Source organism: Opisthocomus hoazin, chromosome 1 (genome assembly GCF_030867145.1).
Source record: "Opisthocomus hoazin isolate bOpiHoa1 chromosome 1, bOpiHoa1.hap1, whole genome shotgun sequence".
Classification (NCBI taxonomy): Eukaryota; Metazoa; Chordata; class Aves; order Opisthocomiformes; family Opisthocomidae; genus Opisthocomus; species Opisthocomus hoazin.
In genome coordinates this window covers 48,527,601-48,542,930 of record NC_134414.1, presented here as the reverse complement: position 1 = coordinate 48,542,930, position 15,330 = coordinate 48,527,601, and the positions used below count along the sequence as shown (strand labels likewise).

Sequence of the window (15,330 nt, the reverse complement as noted above, 5' to 3'; positions counted from 1 at the left end):
GCTAGTAGAAGCTCAGGCTCTCTTTTGTGTTTTTGACATGTGATACTGCTTGTGTGTGCGATAATACCTGAAACCGTTCCTGAGCCAGGGCTGGGATTCGCTTGCCGAAAGACAGGCTGGAAGTGTTCTCTGGGATGCCGTAAAATACCCAAGTTTTCTGTAGGAAAGAAAGGAGAAAGACCCGAGGGCTTGGCAGATAGCCTAATTCTAATCTCTCAAATCCTCCTATAATTAAGAACAATTTGGTTTAATTGCCTAGGTATAGGTACGTGTTACTGCCTTAGACACCCTTGAGTATCCTGCCTGATCTACGTCTTCAGATGGCCACGGAGTCTCCTGCAGGGGCTGTGAGGTACTCACCAACCCCCTAAAACGTGTCTCAGATTATTTTGACCATCTGAGGTGGTGTGTGTTTAGAGCATTGAGTTGGGTTTGGACTGTAGTCCCTGGAACCAGGAGATTCAGATTCAGCTGACCGAAGATAGGCCTGTCCCAGAGAGGGAGCTCAACAGTTCTCCAGAGCCTGTTGGCTAGATCCCTGTTGGCTATCACAGGAACTAAACTGCTCAACTCATATTGAGGGAACCTCAGTTTAGGTGAGCTGAATCCTAATGGGGACCGAATGTGAAAGGAAAAGGAGTAAGCAAATAAGAGATGCAATTGTAAAAATGAATCTGGTACGTTGAGATCAGAGTTTGTTTGCGAGGCTGATGTTGTACAGTCTAGTTTTCTGCTTCGTTTTCTTTTTTTTGGCTGCGTTACCTTCCAGTCCAGAATTGTTTTCATTTATTATTACCATCCTTAGCTACCTAATTGTGCTGCTGATGAATACAAATAATCCAGGCATCAGGCTTTTACAGACCCACTTCAGTGTACAAATGACGGTTTGTTGTGTAACCACTGATTATGGGAGAAGGTAACTCACATTATGGACAATATGTGCTGAAATGTTGGTGATGGGGAAAACACTGAATTCTGTAGTCTGCCCTTTAAATTATGAAAATGTATTGTCATTTTTGTTCCGTCAGGTTGTCCATGATGAGTAAATGTGAGACAACGTTAGCCCAGTTTTTAAGCACATGCACTTACATTTGGAACTTCAATTTCAAATTTTTGAGTGCTCCTGTTAGCGTTGTAGCACATGAAATACGTAGCTGGCTACCAAATTGCCTATTCAAGTGCACATGTACGGGGTTTGAGCACTCAACACGAAGCATTTGCATTTCAAAATTGTATCCCTTGTGCTTGAAAGCCTTGAAAATGGTGCTCTATGGTCAGCCTAGTGCAGCATCAATTGAAATCCAGTTTGAATGCAACGCAGAGCTTCCAATTGCTTCAGAAAGTGTTATGCTGAATCTGGAACGCTTTGCATAATTTAATTAATTATGCCACTAAAAACTGATTTTCTCTCAATTTAAAGCAAACAGCTTTTATGAGGGTGAACTGCAGCACCCAGGGATATCAGGTGTCCAAGCTTTTAATCCTATTACAAAGAGTTGACAACCACTGATGGAACTGCAAAAACATAAGCCTCCAGCAGGGCAACAAGTGAAGAGGAAGAAGGCAACAGATTTTTAATACTCTTTGAAACCACTGTACGCATTAAATCAAAGTCAAATGTAAAAAGTGACAGAACTGGTAGCTTGCACTTAGTTGTGCAGACGGTGAGTACTGTCTAAGGAATAACACTTATTTTGCTTTGACATTAATGAAAATAACTGTTTCCTCGAAGAGGAAAATTGTTCTGCTTAACTAACGTAAGAGAAACACAGCAAATGGCCAAGACTATTTGTATCGGTGTCTGTCCACTCAAAGTGTTCAGGAGCGCAACAGCCTGTAGCTTGAAAGTGGTTTCTAATGTTATGGATTGGATTCTGTCTATGAATCATTTTCCTTGTAAACAAATCTTGACAGATGATGCCAGACTACAAGTATTAAAGAATCTGTCACTGACTAAACGTTAGCCTCAGTACTTCGCTTTCTGAAGCTTGTCTCTTCTCTCTTCCAGTTTGTTATTAGGTGTGGTATCACTCTGAAACAACAGAGACTGTAATTTTGAGGCAGAGGGAGTACTGATTTAGGAAAGCACTAATTTTTGAGCCACATAAGCAGTGCCATAATTGGCAATCTATGACTGACTGTGCAAAATTCTGTGACCGGGTTAGGAAGGGTCACAGCAGAATTGACTCCATCTACATATTGAACATCAGCGTGCAGCATGAAATTAACTGTACTGTAGAAGATCTTCCTAATAAATAGGGAAAATATTACTGGGAATTCACCAGCCCTAGAGAAGCCAAAATCTTCCTCACTTATAATATTAACAAATATTCGTATAGTTACTGATAGATATTTATATTTTACATGTATTCCTATATACATATGTGACATATGAATGTTGTCATGTTTTGATGGGAAAGTACAAAACAATGAGCTTAAAGGATTCGTAAAATGGTGACCTTGGTAAGAATACTATAACTTTACACGTAAACTAGAGAATTTTGCTCCAAGTCTGAAATACATTTTAGAAACATAGCCTTTTCTATCTCTTTTTTTTAATAAAGAACAAAAAATAAATGTCCAAAAAAAATTTTCAGTGGATGGTGAAGACAGGAGAGTCTGCAGCTACAAAAACGAGACATTCTGGCCCAGATTCATCTTACTTAAGCCATCTAAGTCTAAGCCATTTGTAAAATCTTCTTCTGCAGTTACTGTACAGATGAAGGCATGCCCAGAGGCCATTCATTCCATTTGTCTCTTGCGGTCTTTCCCTCTTCATTTCATTTGGGCCATTACCTGATCACCAGGCAGTGCTGACTTCATCTGAATCGAAGCGCAGTCGCACTCATGCTAAAGCAGGCAGCATAGAGAGCCTTTTCTGCCTCCACGTCAGCCACGGCAGGGCAGGCAGTGCCACATCCAGCGTGAAACTAGGGTGAGATGGACAAGCAGTGGGGGCTCCACTGCAGGATCTGCCAGAGAGAAGTTCCCTCTTCAACGTTTTTCTAACAGATGGAAAAATGAAGATTGGGCTTGCTCCTGCTTAGAATTTGACATGGTGTAGACAGATTTTTGGTGGTTGTTTTTTTAATGAAGCCCTAAGTACTATAAAAACACCTTTATTATTTTATGGACACATCCTCCAAGATGGGCTGAATGACCGTACAGAGCTACCTGTTTTCCTCTGTTGAATCTACATCAACACCTAGATTTTGGCTAAAATTTAATGAACTCACTTTTTCTGTTTAACTTTCATTTCCAGGGTCATATTTTTTAATGGAAGAATGTTCAAAATAAGTGAAATGTGTATGTCACAGTGGCAAAAAGCCATAAATTGGAGAAAAGAAAGCTAAAAGGAAAAAAAAAATCATTTTCCAGCTAAGATTTAGCTCCTTCAGTAACATATGTGTTTGAAAGTAGGTTCATTGTGTTTCGAGACTCTCTGAGGTCTCAAAGTACAAGAAAACATATTCACTTATCAGAGGTGATGAGATTCAAATCATGTAATAACCAGCTCAACTATGTACACTTCATAAAGGTTATGACAATTTCTTGTAAAATAATAAAAGTATCTCTCATATAATTGATTCTTTTCATTGTTTCATAAAATTGCTTTGTTTGATTGCGGGAGAGTTTGGACTGAATTTTCATTACGTCCTTCTGAACAATTTACACTGGGACTGAGACAGTATTGAGCTAATGAGTTAGAATTTATATTGAGCCTTAACTGTCTTCATGAAGTAACTAGGGAAAGAAAATCATGGCAATAATGGAGTATTTTTCATTATAAACTGTGTTGTACAGCTTTTACAATCAGGTTTTTAATAGATCTAGAGAAATTAAATTGGAATTCTACCAACTTTTATGCTTTTGTCATTCCATGAAAACGATGTGAAAAATGTCAAGACTAATGTGCTAATCCCGTTTCTACTGAAGTAAGGAGGTGGTGGTATTAGTCCTGTTGCTTTTGAGGCCCTGTTGTTCAATAAGTCGTACGATGTATATAGAAAAATATTCAGAAATATGCACTTCACTGTAATCCCTAATGCTAAATAGAAATGGACAATAGGTCTTGGCTGATATTATCCTAAACTCCTTAGCAGCAGAGATTCCCATGAAAACAGGAGAACCTTTCAAAGTCAGGAGGGTGAAATTGTGCTTTGTATGAAAAAGGAAGCAATCATATATTGCTGATGTGTATATTAATACTGCTGAAAGTGCATGCATATATACATATTTATTAATATGTTAAAACATTGTTTATTGATTGTCTATGATAAACTCACACAAAAAAAAATTATAGATTACTTTGTATGTGTAAGCATGCATATACTCAATCTCAACATTATACGTAAATGTGCACCATGAATGATGTCAGTCGCCAGATGGGAAGATTTAAAACTTTTTGTTATACAGAAATGTACAAATTAATAATGTTATATGATTTTTAGTATTGTCATTCAATTGTATCTTTCCATTTAATTCTGTGGGTATTTTTATGAGGAGGTCTGCAATAGTGAAAAAGGGTATTTCTCAAACATATGAATTACTGCTTGTCTCAACACTTACTTGTCCACATTCTTTCTTGCTGTTAGTCCATTCCACGACCAGAAGACTGCAGGAATCTATTAATAATCCCTTACATTTTAATTAATAATATGAGATAAAAATTGAATATACAAAATAGAATCATCAGCCAAGCACATATACATGCATGTTGGTGCCCTCAATAAATTTAAGTTTTTAGTTACTCCCTATGATGTCTATTTATTTACAAATACAAGAAGGAATGTAAATGTAGTTTAAGTTTTAATTGGCATAACAGTCAAGATTCTTTTTTTAGACATTTTGCAGGCAAAAATATTCTCTCGTATAAAACAAATGCCATATATAGTTTTACTTGCTGAGAGTAGCAAAAGTATGTGCAAAATACACATCAAACAGAAAATTCACGTGAATGAGCACAACTAAAATACTTTTAAGTTTGTGTTCTGACTCTTAACTTTAAAAAGTTATCCTTACATATCTTTTTCAGAGGACGGAAAAAAAACCCCAAAAGTCCTTCCCTTAACCCATATATTAAAAATATATAAAAATAAATGCCACTTGCGAAAAAAGGTTGGATTGCTGGCCTTGCTAGCAAAGTCAGACATTGCAAATTTGGAGTCTTCCTTCATCCAAATAATACGTATTCATTCCCCACAGGCAGCAGTGATGGTTCTTGGGATAAAGAAAAACTTCAGTCTCCCCCCACCCAAGGATCACAGGCCTCTGTTAACCACCCCAGCTTGCCTGGACAGCATAAAGTTCCAGTTAGCCATCCTCTCAACCCTCTTCAACAGAACCACCTTCTGCCAAATGGTACGGGTTGACATCTTTCAGCACTAACATCAGCAGTTTTCTAGTTCCTGTCTTTATTTTGTGTTTATATAAATAGGCTATGAAAAAACAAAGATGTGGGGAATATTGGACTACTTCCTTTAAAGTATTAAGCAGGGGAAGCGGAGACAATAAAGAACAAATACGCATGCAATAAAATTGATACTTAAAATAACTGCTAACCTGTGCATCGGTGGCATAATAATGCATTACTAAGGCACCTTACAGCAGATATTAAAGAAGATAATAAACATCCATTGCTTAGCAGTGATATCATACATTACACTGATGTGAACAAACTAAGAGGTCTAATAGCCACTCCTTGTGGCTAGAAGCCCTCCATGGTTGCTAGTGGTTTAGCCATGCATATCCCAGAAGAGAACTGACACATAGCTGCTTTGTCCTGCAGTGTGAACCATCTTGTCACACCCATCACTTGAATATTGTTTATCAATCAGGAGATAAAAAAGACAATGTTTTAAAAGGATGCACAAATCCACTTCCCTTTTTTTTTTCCCCCCACCAGGATTGGAACTGCCTTTTATGATGATGCCCCACCCGTTAATTCCAGTGAGCCTACCTCCAGCATCTGTCACGATGGCAATGAGCCAGATGAATCACCTTAGTACCATCGCCAACATGGCAGCAGCAGCACAAGTGCAGAGTCCTCCATCCCGAGTTGAGACATCTGTTATTAAGGTAACTATATAAAATAAAATAAAATAAAAAGATTCTGCTCACAACTGTAATAAAGATGATAAAGGTCAGTAGGTGTCAGATGTTAGAAGGTAAGTCAGAAGGTCAATATATAGGAGAAACCCAACTGTTGTAGCTCTGGGAACACGGTAGGCTGCTGGTGGCCAGTGTTATCTTCTCAGTTCTCCTCCCCCTCTCTAAATCAGTATTAAAACAGTGCTCAAGTTGAAGATTTTGATACAGAATGCACAGATTTCTGATTTCTCACATTTTGTAGTCTGTAATCTAATGGCAACACTCCTCAAGATATCAAGGAAGAAGTTATTCCTTTCTTAAAATAGAATGGGCTGTTCTTCTGACTGTTAAATCTAGGCATTTGAACTGAAATGCTACAGATTATCTGAAGAAGGCTGAAAGGCTTGAGACGTTGCCTCTGCAGAGCCTTAATTGCCAAATCCCAGAACAGAATGGAATGAAGCTGCACAGAACAGACCCAGTAATCTGCAGGCCAGAACTGTAGTATTATAGAGATATCTCAAAAATATCTGATATCTGAAATTGTCTAACCATTTTAGGTTTTATTTGCTGACTGTAACTGAATTAATCTGGTTATAGAGGTATTTAGCAAAGGCAGGGAGCCTTCTTTCCTGACTAAAGATGATCTGTTTTTTGACCTTCACAACCATTGGTAACCTTCTGTTTATAAACTTTACAAGCTGAATTCTAGCTTGTAAAGTTGATTTACAGGCTTGTTGTATCTATTAAAGTTGCCTAAGTTAGTGGCCTACATTTAAATATGTCATTGGGAGCATACGTTGATGAGACCCCTGATCTTTGTCTCCAGTTACCAAAATCAGGTACATCTGAAGTACGACATAGCTCCTAGGCTATGTAAAAAAGGTTGCCTTTTGTGGAAAGCAGGTCCTAGTGTGTTCACAGATCTCACCCCGTTATGGGAACATTGCTGGAAGCGCTTAACTGAGAGGTACTTCTGGCTCATCTGATCTAAACCTATCTAGTAGGTTTGAAAGTATGGAACTCTGTCACCATGTAACTGTGTATGTTATTTTAACCATAGGCAGTGCCATACCAGAAAATTTTCATCATCCCAGAGTTCCTTAACTTCTTAACAAGTTCATTCTTGTAGCTCATCTCGTTGGAAAGATAGTTTCATTATAATCCGGGTGAAGATTTTGAACATAATTAGCAATTTTGGTTCTCTGTTTGAAACATTTTATCATTACTTTGTAACTGGAAAATCATATTATTTTTTAAAAAAATCTTGCTTATTTAAGCACATGTTTGTATTAATAACCTACACTATTCATCTATTTATTTCAACTATCCCGTATTCATGCTAATAAAATCTTCATCATAGCTGCCAGCTTTTGCACATCTCCTGGCATAACGTCTTGTGCAAGTTATTTATCAAACCAGGTTTTGTGTTCCCATCTGATTTGCACATAACCATAAATTGAAAAGACATGGATTTACAATGAAGTGGTTTTAGATGGCCAAATTAATCTAAGTTCTGTTTAGAAAAGTGTGCTCACTCAAGGGTGACGTATACATTTTTTAAAGTTTGCACGATTAAGTTAGAGTTTTGGGACATTTACATAGAACCTGATGGAGACATACCTAAGTGCTGCTGTGACTTCTTCAGTCAAAGCCTGTGACATATTGCCCACAATACATTTGTACTACAGGTAAATACATAAACACAAGCATTAATCTGCCATCCAAAACTCACTTCTAAATTTAAGAGCTTACTGGACATAGTCATTTCAATAATACTGTAAGGGCTAAGGAACTTACTCTTGCAGGACTTTCCTACTTCATTCAGCTCCTTTGTGGTACAACATATATCTAGATTTATGTCCTCTGTTTTAGAATCATAGAATTGTAGAATGGTAAAGGTTGGAAGGGACCTTAAAGATCATCCGGTTCCAAACCACCTGCCATGAGCAGGGACATCTTCCACTAGACCAGGCTGCTCAGAGCTCCATCCAACCTGGCCTTGAATACTTCCAGGGAGGGGACACCCACAGCTTCTCTGGGCAACCTTTGCCAGTGTTTCACCACCCTCATGGTGAAGAATTTCTTCCTAACATCTAATCTAAATCTGCCCTCTTTTAGTTTACAGCCATTTCCCCTTGTCCTATCACTACACACCCTTGTGAAAAGTCCCTCTCCATCCTTCCTGTAGGTCCCCATCCGGTACTGGAAGGCTGCTCTAAGGTCGTCCCGGAGCCTTCTCTTCTCCAGGCTGAACAGCCCCAACTCCCTTAGCCTGTCCTCATAGGAGAGGTACTCCAGCCCTCTGATCATCTTCATGGCCCTCCTCTGGACCCGCTCCAACACATCCATATCCTTCTTATGATGGGGGCTCCAGAGCTGGACGCAGGACTCCAGGTGGGGTCTCACTAGAGTTGAGTAAAGGGGCAGAATCACTTCCCTCGACCTGCTGGCCACTTTTTTTCTATGGCAGATGAATATGGTCATGTGGCTAGAGATGGCATGCAAATAGAGATAGCATGGCCAAGTAATTATGTTCCTTATTTTTTTAATACTGAACAGGATTGAAACATAAGCCCTAGCAACACAGAAGCATGAGGTCATTGTTAGGGGGATTTTCTTCCCATGAGCATGGACATAATGTCACTGGCAATTTACTTGTTCCTCACTAGGCACAATCTGAGGCTGTGATTTTAGTGTCCATTGAATTATATGCACTGAGTAGTTGAGCAGGAAACTCTCTAATCAGCATAGTTTTTGAACCTTGCACCAGCAATGTAAAGTTTATGAGTAATAACATACTACAATCAAAATAAATAGCTTAGAGAATAGATGTAAATGAGAAGGTCAAACCTCCCTTTTCTTTATTTTTATAGGAATAGATAAATAGTGCACTTGCTGTCTTTCACGAAACTGTTTGTTATTAGAATCATATCTTCCTTTTTTTTACTGCTACATTTTTAGATTTTTTTGGTTTTGTTTTCATTATCTTCTGGCTCATTGTTTTAACCCTAATTTTGCTTAAGTGTTTTTCCTCAGTGACAATGTTTCCACAAGTTGATTTGAAAAGTTTATGAATCACTCATCTTGGACTTCATAGATATAACCTGAAATGACAGTGTAGATTTGAAATTAGAGGACAATATGTCTACAAGTTTAAACTCTGCTTGAAAGGCAGAAGACCTATGAGAAATTTCTGCTCTGAAAACTGAATCAATAGTAACATCATCTAATTAAGTAACAAAGAACAAAATTAAGACTTAGAAAATCTGAATCTTCAGGTTATGAACAACCTGGTTCATTGGAGAGAAGAACTGCCTTTGTGAACAGTGCCACAGTAGACGACTTGCTGACCTTTCCTTCCAATTCACAGAGTTCACAGTTAGTGCTGTTATCTTTAAATTCACAAAGCTTCAAATGCCTTTCTATTACTGGGCAATATTTCATTTCTTCATGATAAGAAGTTGGAATAAAGCTGAGATCACGTACTAACCAAACATTTTATCCTGCTATGTTCAGGAGATGAGACAAAGGCAAAATTAGAAGGGAAGCCTTACAAAGCAGCACCTTAGATTTGGCAGTGAACTCTGAGCTCTAAAATCTACAGAATTATATTTCAGAAGAGTGTTGTGCCCTTTCAAACATGAGACGAACATTAGATGTCTTTTTGTAATGGAATGTTTAGATATATGAGTTGAATGAATGAGAGGAGAGCAACAACAAGCAGGAACAGCAGATTGTGACAGCAATGAATTGCAGTGAGTATGACAGCTGTGACCTGGGGATGCTTTAGACATGAGGTGGCTTTCATCACCTGCCCATGGTTTCAGAGGCTCAGCTTGTTAGCAGTTTCACTACATCAATTTTTTTCGGTCAGCAGAAAGATATATGAAAATATAAAGGACATACCTCATATTAGTAGCAGCCTGAAGTAATTCGACATTGTAAAAGTTACAACAGAGCAGCATGCCAGAATCAAAAATTGCACTTTATCTGTACAATGTTACTAATACTTATAGAAAGAATTAAGAATAAAGCAGAAGAAACCAATACCTCCAGCTGAAAAAATGAATGAAAAAATGCAGTTTTCCACTGCATATTAAATACATGAGACTTAAGTTTTTCCAATTCTCTAAGTATATCACAGCACTGGTTGCATTATACTTGTTTGTAAGGTTGTATCTTTCTGTTAGCCAACAGCAGAAATTTACTATTAATTTATTTAACCAAGGTAGCCGGTGACAAATTTTTTTTTTAGAAATATTTCAGTTTATAGGCCTATTTTGAAATGAAATTTTGTTTTAATGCTCATTCACTTTTTCATTTTTCATTGGCAGTATGTGTGTGTTCCTATTGATGTAAAGTTTTTATATTTTTCACCTATAATTGTTGCCAAGAAGTCCAAATAATAGCCAAAGAGAAGAAATACGACACTGCCATACAGAAATGACGGATCAGAGTACATTTAGGTGTCTCATATCAGAGTGGTGGTGAGGAAATTCAGAGTGTGGACCTGAAGAAACGGATTTTAAGAGGAAAAAGAGCAAGTTCAATTCAAGGGCAGCAAAGGGACTGCAGAAGCTTCAGCTTAAGTCTTCTGCAGCTGCTGTGGGGGCAGCTTTGAGTTCAGTGCAGACTTTTAATACCAGAAGATACTGGCCATCGCAAGATGTTTCAGTGTAGAAGAGTTTACTGATAACTTATTTTCTAGTTACAGAAATGAATTTTTTTATAGGATTAGATGAAGTATTTCTCAAAATTGGTTGACACACAGTCCTGTAGAGACTGGGGCCATAGGAAGCACGTTGAAAGTACAATTAGACATTCTGGACAGAAAATGCTTCCCCTTTGCTGCTATTACCAACAAAGCAGAATTTTCTTGTACTACAAACTTGAGAAAACTGCCAAAATCACAATGTATCAAATGTTAACTGTAAAATCTTTATGTGTGCCTGTCCTCATGCATTGAGTAAAATTACATCTAAAGCCTATGTTAAATGACCATCACTGAAATTCAAAATGCATAAAACTAATATTAGGAAATACCAGAATGCCTCGACAACCTTAATGTGACAGCATTCCATCCATATAATATGGTACAATTTTAAGTTCACTATAACATATTGTATTTTTCCACTGAACCCCTACCTCATTCAGCTAATAGTTATTTGAATTCTTTTAAATCAGTGTCTGGCCCAGTCTTATTTAACTCATGTTATCTGAATCCTGTGCTGAATCCAGAATTTTTCTAGGGACACTTCTGTGCTTTACAGGAAAAGTATTATACAAACAGTGGTGGATATGTATTTGCGCCATTTCTATGAAGCTGGGTGTGCTATACCCATTTTACAGAAACAGAATGAAATTAATTATAGCCTACAGTGGCAGAAATGCCCTTTTCGGATGCCTAAACTGAAAAATATCTGGCTTTTCAGATAACCTGTTACTTCTAGAGGCATTTGTGCACTCAAAATAGAAGTTCTGACATTACTTAAAAGTTATTTTCTTGAATACATAGAAGAATATGCTATACAGAAGTGCATGAAGAGTGAAGCTACTTTCGTTTCTTCATTATCTGATCCATGAAGTAATATCAAGTTTTCTTCTTTCTATAAGGAGAGATTTGATTTAATAGAAAACGTTTAAATAGTAAAAAGTAATTGCCTTACAATGAATATTCTAGAATAAAAATAAGACTATTTATCAGCTCCTAAAACATGTACTTTTACATATTGGAAAAGCAAACACAAAAACTATAATATGATTATTTTTTTGATGTACATTATAAACAAAATATTTCATTTTCTTTTTTGTCATGACTGCAGAAAATATGATATCTTAAAACTATTTCTATGAACTTGCATGTAACAGAAAAATCTCCAAGTTAGTCAGAATAACTTTTTTTTTATAATTTATGTTAATATAGATAACGTACATGCACACTTAATTCTGTTTCTTCCTTTAGCATGAGAAGATCTTAGGTCAAAGTGTAGCTGAACTCCTTTATTATGGCTTAATCATCTTTATATTAGAGGACACTGTGTCCCACCTCATTAATTAGTTCTATCTATATGATTAAAATTGTTTATTTTAACTTTCAATAGAGTTTTTTTATAATGAGCTTAGAGGATGGTTACTGTGTATGTGGTAGGTTGTAACTCAGAATAATGTCTTTTTTTAATAACATAGAGTCCTATTATTTGTTTTAACGTGCTTGTTTCTGAGGTGCAGTTTGAAGCTAATAGCAGCCATATGCTCTTATGAATTAATTTGTGTCATGTAAAATAGGTATCTACAGGTAACGCATGACACAGAGAAGGTAGTACAAATTTTTCTGTTTGGCAATTTGCATATTCACACGTGTAACAGGGAACTGTGTATGAGGTGTAAGATCAATTTGATGCAAAATGGCCATGAGGCGAGGTCCAGCGGGTGGGATTCATTTTGCTGTCTTTTTGGGGCATAATTCGTTGGACTTGTTTTAGGTAGCTGCTTTAGACTGAGAGGAGTTGTACCTTGGAAATGTATATGTATGGGTAAAAAATGAGCCTAGGGTGACTAGCTCAGATGTATACATTTGTACTGTAGACAACGACATTTAGTCAGATGAATGATTGGTGTTTGGCTGGGTATACGGTTTGGATGGACTTTGAGGGGTGAATTTCTAGTGGTGCTTCTTAAGCTTGAATGGGTGCTTTTCAAGTAAGACTAGCTTTTCAAAAGAGGAGAGAAAACAAAGAAAAAAAACAGGAGAAGTGTGGCCAGCTTGCCAGTAGGAAACTACTAATTCAATTTGAAGAGGTTTTTTTGCATATCTGTATGTTTGCGTGTTGCATGTGGGTTTTTGTGTACTTTAGAAGGATATTTTTTTATTAGATCAAACACTCATTTAGAAGGCAAAATAGATCTTATAAATTCAGTTTACAGGATACACACATAAAAAGAAGCAGGTCCGAAATAGTTCTCAGGACATTTTTATGAGAATTGACAAAATCCAGAATTTTGTACTGTGAGGCTCTGTGGCACTTCCAGGAAAGATCCTGCTTTAACATGATTTCAAACTGTCAGCACCTTGGATGCCACTCTAGATTCACTGGTACAGTCAGGCTCTTTCTTCGTCTTGATATGCATCTACTTCTGCTTATTTGTTTGTTGGCGTGCTTGTGTTTAATCTACGTAATGGCCCAATACTATGAAACTCGCTTCCTGCCTAGGTCACTGCACTTTATGTACTGCCCATGATTTCAAAGAATTTGGTTCTCTGTTGTTGTTGAAGTACAGTTAAAGGATTACTTGAGAATCTCCTGTTTGGACTTCCTGTCAGTTAACTGCTGCTGAGATTCCCAGTAATCCTATAGTAAACAGAGCAATAAAAATCAAGCAAATCCATAGCCTTTTTGTCTGTTGATCTCCTTCTACATTTTATGCTATCAGTTATCAGTATTATTGTGATGGGAACAGCAAGGTAGAATCAGTGAAAAGTCACAGAGGTAAAACGGAAATAAAATTAGCTTAAATTGGTCCAAAAGATGAAGAGGTTCAAGATATTCATGAAGAGAGAAAAAAAGGTATGCAAATATCATGGATTGTGTTCTTTATAAGAAATAGATCCACTGTTTAAAATCGTAGTGCAATTCACAACAACACAAAATTTGGATCGGCTTTGGAAGTGTACCTATAAGAACAAGGTGAGAAAGATGGTGTGCCTCAGTGGGAAGTTAGCAAGATCTTTAGCAAGCTAGTGATAGTATGCAAATAGGGAAATAGAAATGAAAATTTATAGCATTCAGTCAGTTTGATAACACACATTTTATTGCAGTGATTGAGGAAGTTAGGAAGTAATTATTAGCCCAATTCATCTTGTAATTCTTAGGAATAAAAGTTCAATTGGAGTCTCATAGTGATTTAGGCTAAAGCCTAAAAAAAACCTGGAAAAGCAAAATAACCTGTTTTCAGGGAATACAAAAGATACCCAAGTACTTAATTTCTTTCACTCATTCAATTAATACAATGTCAAATCAGTATGCCATTTTACAAGAAGGTCTGGAAAACTTCTCACACAGGTTCAAAATAGGTCGATAAGGAACTGAAGCGTAAGAAGTCTGTGTTTTTGTCATTTCAAAAGAGATGATTATGACTGTACCACAAAAAGGCTTGGAAGCCAAGTGGCTTCCAGAAAGCTTGGAATATAAGAAACTATTCCTGATTAAAAGCTTTTTTTTTCTTTTAAAAAATTAACAGTATATGAAACAGTATGTGTCATACATCCTTTCTCCAGTATGAAGTTACTTAAACCACAACAACTACTGAAATGCACAGCACTGAAAAAACGTTATTTTATCCTCTGCACTTCAATGACTGAAAGGACAAACGTCCTTAAAGGAGTTTGTTCAACGCTGTAGTGCATCAAAACAGCTGAATAGTTTTAAAAGTGATATACTTCTACAGCTATACTTAATTGCATGTCTAGAGCTCAGTCTATGACTAAAATTAAAGGATGAGTAAGCCCAAGAGATGAGTCTTACGGAGAAGAAAACTAGAACAAAGGAAAAAGCTGAGACTGAAAATACCTGTAGGAGAGAAATATGCAGGAGATGAGGGCTGTGCATGCAAAACCAGTTGGTTGTTGGAAGTGTGTATATTCGAACTTTGCAGAAAGATTCTGGAATTTTGTCACTAAGGAACAGGAATGGTAAAGAATAAAGAATGTCTGTGGCAACACTGAGGTGATGAGAACCCAGAATATACCACTTCCTGGTCTCCCTTCTTAGAAACAGAAGGATTAATCCTACACGTTGCCTGAAATGTCTTCTCTTTGATAGTGATACAGGGACCAACAGCTGAACTCCATCAGCTTCACGTTTTGGTATATTTTTGAGGAAGGCTTTTGGTAATGAGACACTTTTCGAACAGTGAAAACATGCTGCTGGAGCAGAAGGAAGAGAGGCAAAAAAAGAGGTTAATGCTGAATAACTACCTTTGTAACCTGGTAAGATGACAAAGACATATATGATATAGGGAAGAAAGCATTTGTGGTCTGCTAGATACTATTACTGATATATTAAAATAAATCTCAATAGGAAGTTACTGAAAAGGAACCTTTGGAATGAGATCTTCCAGTATGGTCTTTGCATCTATGCAAAAAACTGTTTGAAAAATGTAAAAAAATACTGAGAAGTACACACTTCTGTTTTACTTGGAGAGACTGAGACAGTGTTACATTGTGGATGCCATGTGGTA

General features: G+C 37.1%; 1 protein-coding gene across 6 annotated transcripts in view; it reads left to right on the top strand.

Moving 5' to 3' along the window:
- Window positions 1–15,330, top strand: part of DACH1 (dachshund family transcription factor 1) — a 370,281-nt gene that overhangs the window by 243,704 nt on the left and 111,247 nt on the right. For 3 of the 6 annotated variants that reach the window (XM_075422847.1, XM_075422838.1, XM_075422854.1), the window contains exons 4-5: window positions 5,206–5,361; window positions 5,906–6,078. In XM_075422847.1, the coding sequence (XP_075278962.1) occupies window positions 5,206–5,361; window positions 5,906–6,078 (329 nt within the window). The remainder of the gene's footprint in view (window positions 1–5,205; window positions 5,362–5,905; window positions 6,079–15,330) is intronic. The other 3 variants (XM_075422872.1, XM_009937957.2, XM_075422865.1) reach the window with 1 other exon arrangement.